Genomic DNA, 12,768 nt, shown 5'->3' with positions numbered 1-12,768 from the left:
CTTGAAAAGTGGCAAGTTCAAGAACTCAATCCTGTATTCTTGGCATAACCAAAAAACCTCCCATTTAAATCAATAGGAGTTTCCAGTGCCTAAAGATCAGCCCTTAGAGCAAATTCGCTCCATTTTCTTCAAAATAAATGTTACACTCTGAGCTGCTGGCAGCATGAAAGGCTAATAGAGCTGACCTTGTGAAGGGTTCTATACCAAAGGACAGAGTTTAACTGGGGCAGGAAGAGATATCATATACTGTCTGAGTTTTAAAGTAACATGTTTCCTGGTTAGGGATCTATGCTATCTTACACCGAGAGGGGTTATAATAGTGGTTTCAGTGCCCTTTTATTGACCTGATCTGTCAATGTTTGTTCTTTCAGTCTTTAATAAGGTTGAGGCGGAGGCTGCTGCTAAGCGGAGAGAATGGAGGCGAATGCAGGGTAAGATAGCCTCAAGGACACTGACTGGGACGGGACTAGTGAAAACTTGGTGAAAGGGGAAACAAGGATTTTCTACTGCGTGTCCCAACAACAAGGGAAGAGTAAATTGCTCTGCTTAGTATCCTCTTATTTAAATTGCTTGCTGGACTAAGATAAAGCTTTTTATTTTAGGTTACTGGTTTCTGGCTGTTAAACAAAGTTTGATTAGTTTGGATAGTTGAAGGCACTCACTGGCTCTGGTATAGGGCCCCTGAACCAACATGCCTGAGTTTCAGCAAATGTCCAATCCAGAGAGGGCTCAGATCCAATGTTCCTCTAATCTTTTCCAATCATGTGGGGAATAAATTGTGCACCGAATTAGGGATGTAATAGTGTAGCTGATTAACTGATAAGCAAAAGCTTATAGGTTAATGCTATAGCTTACACACATTCTCCCCCCACCCGGCAGTATATTTTTTAGCAGGCTGGCCAGCAGCCCAACTCAGTCCCGGCTTGCACTGGGTCCGGGACCTATCCCTGCTGCGGCTCTTCATTTAAAGTGTATTAGGAGCCAGGTGAGCAGGCAGCCCGGTTCCATTAGAGCTTGCACCAGGTCCAGGAGCATATCCCCCTTCCTGGACAGGGGCTGCTGCCATCCCGTGCTGCTGCTTCTGCATCAGAGGCAGCAGCATGGGACAGCAGGCAGCCAGTCCATGAGGGGAGCTGGTTTTTAAACCAGCTCCCCTCGTGGACCAGCTCCCGCCTAGCACTCCACAGAGGCAGCGGCGAGGAATGACGGGGCTCTTTGGGAGGGAGGCTGGAGCGCACTGGCTACCAGCCCCACCCCCGGGGACTATAGAATAGTCGAGTAATCAATAAGAGTTCATGAGGTTAATCGACTCTTCAGTTAACCGATATTTAACATCCCTAGTACAAATGTGCATCTCCAGTAGAAACATAAAACCGAGCTGTGGGTGCCTTGCTGATCAGCTGGCTGGCATTAGAATCTCTCCTAAGCAGCAGCCCCAGTGCTCAGCTCCCAGGGAACACGGCTCAGGTCCCTCTCCATCCCCTGCTGGCAAACGGAATCTGGAAACGTTCACTGTCAGCAGTAGCAACAGTCCCCAGTCTCCCGCCCCTACCTCGAGGCTAATGTATTACACACCATTACAAAAAAGCTATTTTCCGTGATTGGTAGATTCCAAGGCCAGAGAGACCTCTGTGGTCATCTAGTCTGATCTCCTGCATAGCACAAGCCAGAGAACTTCCCCAAAATGACCCCTGGAGCAACTCTTTTCAAAAAACATCCAATCTTATGGGAGAATCCACCACAGCCCTGAATAAATTGTTCCAATGGATAATTATCCTCCTGTTAACAGTTTCTACCCTATTTCCAGTCTGAATTTGTCTAGCGTCAACTTCCAGATATTGAACTGCGTGAAACCTTTCTCTGCTAGAACCAAGAGCCCCTTATCAAATACCTCTTTCCAAAATAGATACTTATAGTTTGTAGTCAAGTCTCCCCTTATCTTTCTCTTTGCTAAGATAAATAGATCAAGTGTCTAACAGTTCACCATTGTAAGGCAGGTTTTCCAATCCTGTACTCGTCATGGCTCTGCTCTGAACCCATCTGTCTATTTTCCTTTTCATTGGGCTCCCAGGTAGTTCATATCAGGAAAGCAGACTGGAAAAGATATGAATTGGCTTTTCCAGTGCCCTTCCCTGTGCAAAATATCTATAATTTCACAGAATCAAAGGAGTAATTGGCATTTTAAGAAAAAACCTGTTAGTCACTATAAGAACTGGAGCCCTCTGGAACTTTTTTAAATTATACATCTAACATTATGAGACCTAATGCAAATAAAATAAATATTTCCTAGAACTGGAACATGGAAGAATTAATACAAAGAGGGCAGTGCTGTGATTGACCAGTAGATGGAGCCATTGCATGGTCTAATATTAAAAGCAGACCAGCAGGAAGAAATAGCAAGACTTGGTTGGTTTTGTTTTGCTTGTAGGTCCTCATTTTATAGAGAATTTGCAGTGGAAAGTTACTGAGGAGTGTGAAGTTCTGCTGACTTGCAAGGTATATTTTACTATCCAATTGCTACTGTGCATAGTAGCATCCATCTTCTATTGTTAATATTAAGGTGACCAGACAAGCCCCCCTTTTGAGGGGTTTGCCCTCCCCAATAATTATGTCCTCTTTTTGTCCTCCTTTGAAAAAAATTGTCCATCTTGTCCTACTTTTCCAAAAAAAAATCCCACGTTCCTTTTTTTTTCTTCTTCTTTTTGCTCCACCAAAAAATACCAGCTGTCCGGTATTTCTTGGGACATCATCTGGCAACCCTAATATATAAGTAAGGTTTTTTTTTTGTCAACTCAGTGTCTTCCTCGCACATTTTCAAATTCTGATCACCTTATTAATGTAGATGTGCATTTTAAGGATACTGATATTTGCCAGCTTATAGAAAGCAAAGACTTGGCAGTAAAACCTAACAGGCCTGGAAAACATGGGGAAAAATTTCATGTAATACTGAGAGAATCCCCTGGGACAGCTGAAGTCTCAGAACTCAAAAGATATCCTTGCCTTCAGAAAGAACAATATTCTAATTGCTAAATCTTTACTTTGAACAGGCAACAAACATGAAAAAGGATACCAACTTTAAATGGTTTTTGGATAAAAAAGAACATTTGGACGGTCTGTCTGATCCGCAGACTGGGGCTGGAACTCTTCGGATTAAAAAGGTAAAAAATATAATGCAACTTGGAGGCATTCCGGATCTGACTTTGATATCCAATAAATGCGGGTTGATATTAAGATATTTTTTTTGTTAACATTTACTGTTTGTTTCTAGCAGCACCCACGGTGTGCTAGGTACTCTTCAACTATGGATGAAAGCATGAAACAAAAAACAAGGGCTAGAAGAAAAAAACAGAGACATTCAAATTAAAAATAAGACACATATTTGTAACAGTGAGAGTGATTAACCATTGGAACCAAGAGAAGTGTTGGATTCTCTGTCTCTCAGATCAGGCCTGGATGCCTCACTGTAAGAGGCTTTGGCCAAACACAGGCAGAGCCATCGATGGGGGGTGGACGTGGAAGGGGAAGATGCTCCAGGGCCTAGTGATTTAAAAAGAGCCACGGCTCTACCCCAGCAGCAGTGGCAGCTGGAACCCTGGGCTCTTTAAATTACCACCAGAGCACACTCCAGGTGGCTGTGAGGGCTGGATGCTCCAGCTCTGCGCCTTCTGCTCAAGGCCACACCCCTTCTGGAAGTGCCAGAGCCAGGTTCCCTCCCATTTTGCCCAGGGGTCCCCAGGAGGCTGTCAGCCCCACTGAACATGGATTATTGGACTCAGGGCTTTAAAAATGGCAGCGCCCGGTAAGATGCAAATGAAGCCTGGGATATTTAAATCCCGGGCTTCATTTGCAACTCCGGTTGCCTACATTAACCACCCTAGTTCGAACTAGGCTGGTAGTGTAGACATACCCTGAGAGAGGACATAACAGCTTTCAAATACCTAAAAGGGTGTTACAAGGAGGAGGGAGAAAAATTGTTCTCCTTGATCTCTGAAGATAGGACAAGAAGCAATGGGCTTAAATTCCAGCAAGGGAGGTTTAGGTTGGACATTAGGAAAAACTTCCTAACTGCCAGGGTGGGTAAATACTGGAATAAATTGCCTAGGGAGGTTGTGGAATCTCCATCTCTGGAGATATTTAAGAGCAGGTTAGATAAACACCTGTCAGGCAGGGTCTAGATCAGTGGTGCACAACCTTTTTTCAACTGCAACCCCCATATACTCGTGTTGCGACCCCCAAAATAATTTGAGTGGCACGGCACTGGTCTAGATGGTACTTGGTCCTGCCGTGAGTGCAGGGGACTGGACTCGCTGACCTCTGGAGGTTCCTTCCAATTCCATGATTCTATGATAAATCCTGCTTCGTGTTAGTTTTTCAACTTAATTTCAATCAAACCGTTCACATTAAAAATAGTCTATAAATCAGCGTGCATGGCTCTCTCTACTCAGGTGGGGCTCAAGACCATCAATACACATCAATCCTGCAGCTTGGAATTGGGGCATAGCACCATGTAGGGGAAGCTTGCAAAGGGCACTTTCATTCTAGCTCACTCTAGCTCAGGGGTGGGCAATAATTTTTGATGGGGGCCACTCCAAGATTGGTAAGTGATCAAGGAGTGCACTTTTCTATGGAGGGGCTTCAGGGTCTGGGAAGGAGGTTGGGTGCAGAAAGGAGCCTGGGGAAGGGGACTGGGTACAAGAGAGCATGTAGGGTCTGAGAGGGAGTTTGGGTGATCTGGAGCAGGTGTTTGAGGTGCAGAGTCCGGGAGGGATTATAGATGCAGGAGAGGATTCTGGCCTGGGGGAGGAGTGTAGCAGGGAGTGCAGGGTCTTGGAGGGAGTTGTGACCTGGGGTGGTGGTACGCAGATTTGGGTGGGGTCCTAGGGCAGGGAGTTGAGGGGGAAGCGAGGGGCTGTGGTGCCAGAGGTAGCATGTGACCAGGAGGTGCTTACCTAGGCGGTTCCCGAGCAGCAGCCCTGCAGGACCCTGAGGCAGGCTCCCTGGCTGCCATAGCCCCAGGCTGCTCAAAATGCTGGCTGCTCCCTGTGGCTCTCTGCTCTGCGCACTACGGGGGGAGGCCTTGTATGCTGACCTATGCCCAGCAAAATCTTTGAGCTCCCATTGGCCAGTTTCCAAGCTGAGAGATTTTGCTGGTGAGAGGTGGGACAGCACACGAAGCCTCCCCTCCCTGGCACCTGGAGCAGAAGGTCACAGGAAACAGCCAGCCACTTGAAGCAAGGTGGGCTCTGAAGTGACTGGCTGCTCTATGCCTGAGGGCCCCAGTGGGGGTCACCTGCAGGATGGATCCAGTGGCTTGGTGAGCCGGATGTGGCCCGCAGGCCGCATTTTGCCACTGCTGTAGCCAGTACTATTGTCAATTCACCAAATTCACCCCAAGGCCAGGAGAAGAGTGGAAATTCACCAGTACATTACACCCCCAAAACCACCCCATACTTTAGTGATCTGGGAGATTTCTATTTTAAAATATTTTGCCAGCTTACCAAGGAAGATAAAGGAATATACAAAGCAGTTGTTTCTGACGACCGAGGAGAAGACACTACTGAACTTGATCTCACTAAAGAAGGTAGGATGATTTCATGCTATGAGACAATATGTTACAATCTTATTATATATATGACCAGGCTTCATGGGGCTTTAAAATGACACTTTCTACCTATTTTAGTGTTTTCTATGGTACTCATTACAGGCAGTCCCCGAGTTACGCGGATCCGACTTACGTCGGATCCGCAGTTACGAACGGGGCACTTCCTCTCCCTGGTCTCGAGCAGACCAGGGAGAGGAAGCAAAGCGGAACGCGCGGCCAGCTGACAGCCCAGACGCGTCTGGGCTGTCAGCTGGCCGCGCGCTCCGCTCTGCTCCCCCCCCCCCTGCAGACCAGGGGGAGGGGGGCAGAGCGGAGCAGAGCAGAGCGGCGGAACGCGCAGCCAGCTGACAGCCCAGACGCGTCTGGGCTGTCAGCTGGCCGCGCGTTCTGCCGCTCTGCTCTGCTCCGCTCTGCTCCGCTCCCCCTGGTCTGCAGGGGGGGGGGAGCAGAGCGGAGCACGCGGCCAGCTGACAGCCCAGATGCGTCTGGGCTGTCAGCTGGCCACGCGTTCTGCCGCTCTGCTCTGCTTCGCTCTGCTCCCCCTCCCCCTGGTCTGCAAACCATGGGGGGGGGGGAGCAGAGCGGAGCACGCGGCCAGCTGACAGCCCAGACGCGTCTGGGCTGTCAGCTGGCCACGCGTTCCCCCGCTCTGCTCTACTCTGCTCCCCCTCCCCCTGGTCTGCAGAGCAGAGCAAAGCCGCGGAGCCCGAGGGCAGCAGGATAGCCACGGCGCGTCTGGGCTGTCCCGCTGCCCGCGTGTTCCGCGGCTTTGCTCCGGACGCCTGTGGTACAGCAGCTGGGGCGCTGCCGGTTGGTCCCGTAGCGCCGCTCTGGGTGCCACTGGACCAACCCAGCAGCACCCCAGCTGCTCTGCCCCAGGTGTCCCCTAGTCAGCAGCTGCTGAAAATGACCAGTGGCTGACTACAGGAAGCCCCTGCCCCGGGCTTCCTGGAATCAGCCGCTGATCAGTTTCAGCAGCAGCTGACTTGGGGATGCCTGGGGTTCTTAAGTTGAATCTGTATGTAAGTCAGAACTGGCATCCAGATTCAGCCACTGTTGAAACTGATCAGTTTCAGCAGCGGCTGAATCTGGACGCCAGTTCCGACTTACATACAGATTCAACTTAAGAACAAACCTACAGTCCCTATCTTGTACGTAACCCGGGGACTGCCTGTACTGTACTATATAAATGCTAGAAAAATAATAAGATCTACAATATGAGATCTCTAACGGACTTCAAGAATTTTCTATTCTTTTTTCTTCTTCAGTAGAGGAGGCTATACCATATATACATATATATATATTTGTGGTAAATTTCATGAATAAGAAATATTTAAATTTGGATTAGGATCAGAAAATGTATCAGGTACAAAACATCCCCTTTTTATTCACCACTGAAGTCAATGGGTTGGGTCCTCTAGCTTCTCCCTGCACGTGTCTCTGTCATAGCTCATTGAATGACTGACATACGCCAAGTTTTAACTCCTGTTAATTCTGCAGATCCTCAAAAGCGGATGGAAGGGCAAACTGGGGACTATTTTCCATTGTGCAGACTCAACAAAGCTATCAGCTGAGTTCTGATCCAGAATTGTTAGTACCAGTGATGTCAGATGCAAAAAGAACATTTTCAACTCCTTGCCTTAATTTTCAGTGTTGTGACTTCTGATACTCAGAGAGAGAGTCAGTTTTGAAAAATCTCCCAATATTTTCCCCACAGTCATTTTTCAAACCATGACCATGCCATACATTCTCTCGAGCAGTAGGGGACAGAAGAGGTGAAACACAGAGTGTTCCAAGCATTTAAACTCGGCGATGTCATTTGACATAATCATTTAACCCTAATATGTAAATCTGTATCCCATACGAGATACATCACTGCACACACGTACATTGGAATGTTAAGGAAACAGGCAGCATCTGAGTCTATGTCGTGTGGTTCGATTTTTAAATCCAAGGGAAACCAGGACACGCCAGAGAGACTTAACCACTTATTCATTTATTACAAGCTTTAAGCAGTTAACACAGTTGTTTAAGTTTTACAAGCCTTAAAACAATTACTACACAATTTAAACCTTAAATACTATAAATTCTAAAGCAATTAATACAGCGCAAAGCAATGCAAAAGCAATTAATAGAAGATTATTATAATACAATAATTAAGCCTAGTTCACTTACACTTCACCAGTATGCCACCTTCAGGACCAGGCGGGAGGTCGTGGTCCCTTCGATTCCCACGTGTCGGAACACCAAGCCCTGCTGCAGCCGGTGTGAAGGGGCCCATTACTTCTAGTTACAACAAGCGGGACCTGTGGGTCAATCCTGCCCCCTCCCACTGATTATCTTTTCTACACCTGTTTTTATACTTGACTTGGTCATTTTAGTAATATCTACCAATTGATTATGTTTTGCATAAAATACCTATTATGCCCATATTTGGGATGCATCCTGCTATTCAGGCTGTATTATACTTGACAATTCTAAGTCTGTATCTGTGATTTTTGCTTATCAGAAATACTATGTACCAGTACCAGGTTTCTCCCAATGTTCTTGGCTTGGTTTCACTATACCACATACTCCCTATGCATGATTGTTTAAAGCACTCCTGACTCTCAAAGCTCTACCCCCTTGGCCTGGCCTGCATGCTTATGTGCACCAGACTTGAGTCAGGCCTGGGTTTGCTTTGTTAGAAATCTGCACTTTGGGCAAGACAGCCATCATTAGTCCAGTCAAGGCACAGCTGGACAATGCAGACATTATTATACTGGTCAAGATGGGGTTATCCAGGCTCCCCTATAGTATACTAAGATACATCCGACATGTAGAAATAAAAGAGTCAGTAGCAAACACTTTATAGCCAGTGAAATTCATGAGTGGGGAAAACACAACAAAATAACAACTGTAAGTATGCAGTGGGTTCTACAGATGTGAAGAGGCCATTGGTCAATCAAATGCAAATTGCTTGTGAATGTATTTATGGCTGATTGAAGCATCTTCCTGTGTTTGTAGGGTTTGAAGATATTCTCAAAGAGCTCTGCAGGATTAGTGGTAAGTCTGTTTTTATCAGCTACATGCTGTAAAAAGAATACTTAGCAGAGTTATGTATCAAGGTGAAACTGAGGCAGGGAGGCACAATTTGACCGTGGTGGGAAAAAGAGCTGTTCTTAGGCCTAGAACTGGGACTTAGGAGTTGTCCTTTGTTCTAATCTAGATGCCACTCCTTTTTTTCTGAAGTCACATTCCTCTGTCTTGTAAAGGTAGCTAATGTGGAAGTAAAGTGGATGAGGAACGGGGGCATTTAGAATCTACTGTGGGCTTAGGAGCCTTTGGGGAATTGAAGTGGGAGGGGCAGTCAGTAAACAGATAGAGAAGTGAGGAAGGGGAAGAGAAGCAGGACTGCTGCAGCAAGGAAGCAAGAGTTAAATATATTCTGCTCCTGTCTCTCACCTTAGACACCAGACCCTCCATGAAGGGAAGGAAATACAATCTCTTTATCTCCTGCTCTGAGCTATTCTTTCTGCCCAGACATGTGCAGCTGTCACATTCCAACAGCAAAGTGAGCTGAGACCTAAGTCTCTCTGGCCTCATACGTAGTAGGGACTGTGCCCATTGCTGACAATGGGTGCAGCTGGCCTAGTGCTGAACATGCTTTAACTGAACATGCAAATCAGAGCCGACTCCATTCAGAACTCATTGTTAAACCCTGCTCCAATTAGGGATGTTAAATATCGAGTAACTGACTAATCGAATAGTCGATGCATTTTGCATTGACTATTCGATTAATCAACAGAGCGCCTCCGCAAAACCCTGGGGACCCCAGGCTCCATGCAGTGCTGCCACTTTGAAATGCCATGGGGAGCCCAGCATCCGGCTCTACGCGGCATTTCAAAGTGGCAGCGCTGCACAGAGCCCAGGATCAGCAGGGGAGTCCCCAGCTCATCCCGGGCTCCACGCAGTGCTGCCACTTTGAAACACTGCGTGTAGCCTGGGGACACCTATTCGAAACAGCAGCACCACAGACTCCACGTGGCGCTGCCGCTTTGAAGCATCCCTACACATCCCCCTCTTGCTGCCTCTTTCTAATAGAGGCAGCAAGGGGGGGAAGAAACTAGTTGACTAGCCTGTAGACTATCTGATAAGCATTTGCTTATCAGACAGTCGACTAGTCATTCACATCCCTAGCCTTGATCACGTCATGGTACAAGTGTTACTCTACCCCCATCACGGGTGGCTGCAGCAGAATGACAGCAGTGAAAGGTGACTTGGAGAGAATGGCCAAATGTGTGTATGGGACCTATACTTGGAATCCAGACCTCCGGAGGAAGTAGGCACATTTCTGCTGGATGGAAGATATAGGGCCTTCATGTGCTAGAACGCCAGGGGGTTTTAGCTGCCCATGTTCTACAAACAGGATGAAACATTGGGTTCTTTAAAAAAAAATAGACTGGCTGGTCAGCTAGTAAAATGCCAGTCTTTTAATTCTCTTCTTAGCCCTTTCTGCTAAGCCTCTGAAAGTCCAACCAACGGAAGAAGGCATCAGAATCCACAGTGAGGTGAAATACTACACAGACTGCATGAAAACAACCTGGTACCACAAGTATGTCCTTCAACGATCCTAGCAAGGTTCATATGTACTGACTGTCTGTATTATCAGCTATGGAAATTAAAGCGCATTGGCTGAGATCCTCAAAGTCTTTAGGGCTCTAACATCCACTGAAACCAATGGGAGTTAGGGGCCTAAATACCTTACTGGCCTTTGTGCCTGAGCCTTGAAGACAATGCGAGATTCTTCTGATTGTGGCATTATGGGGACAAGGGATTTTAAGTTCAGTTGCCTCTTTCCACTGAATCGACTTTGAGATCTCCAGTTAGCAGTCACGTTCTATTTCGTTTGTGAGGCGCAAGTACTTGGTGGTGATGATTTCAATGGTGTGATAATACTGTTACGTGACAGCACAGCTACAGACATGGGCAGAATTTTTTTTAAAGTACTTTGTCTATAGTGCTTTATGTTTTTCTAAATGACTGCCTCCTCCACTCGGAAGAACTAAATGCCTCTGATGCTTCACATTTCTACATCCTTTTATCTGAGCATGTCAAAGTTCTTCCCCAGCTTTAGATAATTTGGACTCACAATACCCCTTCAAAGACAAAAGCGCTGTTATTAGACCCGTTTCCCAGACAGGAAAAATTTAGACATGAAGGAACAAATTTTCCAAACTTTATACTTAGGCAATCAGGGATTTTTGAAAATCTCAATAGGTGCCTTTATGAATGTTTAGGCACCTAAATATAGGTTGAACCTCTCTAGTCTGACACTCTCAGGACCTGATTAGTGCCAAACCAGAGAATTTGCTAGACCATGGGAGGTCAATATTGTCTAGCAGCATTACAAACACTTTCTCTGCTTACTGGGCTCTTAGAGACCTCTCGGGGTAAATTAGAGCTAAATAACAGCACAGAACATTGAGAGCCAGGACTGGTGGCTGCAAACAAACTTTATGGGACTGCAGGAAACTTGGCCACAACCATAATAAGTGGACATCCGGCTAACTAAAATCATGCCGGACCATGGATTTTGCCGGACCAGAGAGTGCTGGACTACTGAAGTTTGATCTGTACCTTTAAAAATCTGGCCCTGAGACTTGCTTATAGTGAGACTGACCTATAGAAATAGAACCCAGAAGTCCTAGCTCCCAATTGCTTGTTCTGACCAATTTATCCTAAAACTTGTGTATTTTACTTCAAATTTGATAAAATGGTATAATTTGTTTACTTAGGGAGAAGCGACTAGAAAGTGGTGAAAGGCTGAAAAGTGGGACTACAGTGGACCAGATCTGGCTCCACATATTGAACCCTACAGACTCAGATAAGGGAAAATATACCCTGGAAATATTCGATGGAAAAGACTTGCACAAACTATCAACAGACTTGTCTGGGAAAGGTGAGTTGGAGCAGAACATTTCAGTCAAAGGGAAGAGTTCAAAACGCATTGTTTTCCAAGATTTCCCCCCGGTGGAGCTCTGTGAGGTGCCATAGGAATGGGTGCTGCAAATGTGGAGGGAAGTGCACAGAGAAGAGTGCTGTGCAGCAGGGCAGAGTAGCTAATGACAGAAGACTCCAAACCTGAGGGATCACTGCTGCCAGGGGAGGGGTAGAATCATACAATACTAGAAGTGGAAGGGACCTCGGGAGATCATCAGGTCCAGTCTGCTGCCCTCACGGCAGAACCAACCACCATCCAGACCAGAGTTTCTCAACCAGTGGTACGAGTACCTTTAGGGGCACTCAAGAGATGACTGGATGGTATGTCAACACAACTGAAATTTGGAGAAAACTGATTTTTTTTAAAGTTTTACAGCATTTTATTATTTTTGTATTTTTTACACCCAAACATTTCATTGCCCACCCAGCCATGATTGAGTTGTTTAAACAAATGTGTTGCAAAGATAGAAAAAAATGTTGTGTGTCTGAAAACTGTAGGTCCTGGGGATACTTATAATTTTTTTTTAAAAAAAAGGGGTACTTTATAAAAAAGGTTGAGAAACACTGATCTAGACCATCCCTGACACGTGTCTGTCTAACCTACTCTTAAATATGTCCAGTGATGGAGATTCAACAATCCACTACTCAATTCATTCCAGTGTTTAACTACCCTGACAGTTACGAAGTTTTTCCTAACGTCCAACCTAAACCTCTCTAGCTGCAGTTTAAGCCCCTTGCTTCTTGTCTTATCCTCAGAGGCCATGGAGAACAATTTTTCTCCCTCCTCCTTGTGACACCCTTTTAGATAGTTGAAAACCGCTATCAAGTTTCGTCTCCGTTTTTTCCTTTCCAAACTACACAAGCTCAATTCTTTCAGTCTTCCTTCATAGCTCACTTTCTCTAAACCTTTAATCATTCTTGATGCTCTTCTCTGGACCTTCTCCAATTTCTACAAATCTTTCTTGAAATGCTGTGCCCAGAACTGGACATTTACCATGTTAGGCATCCCGTCACCATCCACCTTCTGGTCTGGATAAACTTAAAAAACAAATATTCTTACAGCACCTTAGAGACTAAGGCACTGTAAGACTATTCGTTGTTTAAGTTTTTTCCAGTTACAAACTAACATAGCTACCCCTTTGAAACTTGTGAACGTATGTCTGGATAGTTGAAATCTCCCATCT

General features: G+C 45.9%; 1 protein-coding gene across 1 annotated transcript in view; it reads left to right on the top strand.

Moving 5' to 3' along the window:
* Positions 1-12,768, top strand: part of MYOM3 (myomesin 3) — a 73,358-nt gene that overhangs the window by 45,428 nt on the left and 15,162 nt on the right. The window contains exons 27-33 of the mRNA XM_006130480.5: positions 372-431; positions 2,429-2,496; positions 3,048-3,158; positions 5,494-5,581; positions 8,609-8,647; positions 10,091-10,196; positions 11,380-11,543. Of these exons, the coding sequence (XP_006130542.3) occupies positions 372-431; positions 2,429-2,496; positions 3,048-3,158; positions 5,494-5,581; positions 8,609-8,647; positions 10,091-10,196; positions 11,380-11,543 (636 nt within the window). The remainder of the gene's footprint in view (positions 1-371; positions 432-2,428; positions 2,497-3,047; positions 3,159-5,493; positions 5,582-8,608; positions 8,648-10,090; positions 10,197-11,379; positions 11,544-12,768) is intronic.

Source organism: Pelodiscus sinensis, chromosome 26 (assembly GCF_052426305.1).
Source record: "Pelodiscus sinensis isolate ZL-2025 chromosome 26, ASM5242630v1, whole genome shotgun sequence".
NCBI lineage: Eukaryota > Metazoa > Chordata > Testudines > Trionychidae > Pelodiscus > Pelodiscus sinensis.
Note: the sequence above shows the minus strand (reverse complement) of the source record. Positions and strands in the feature narration are given on the sequence as shown.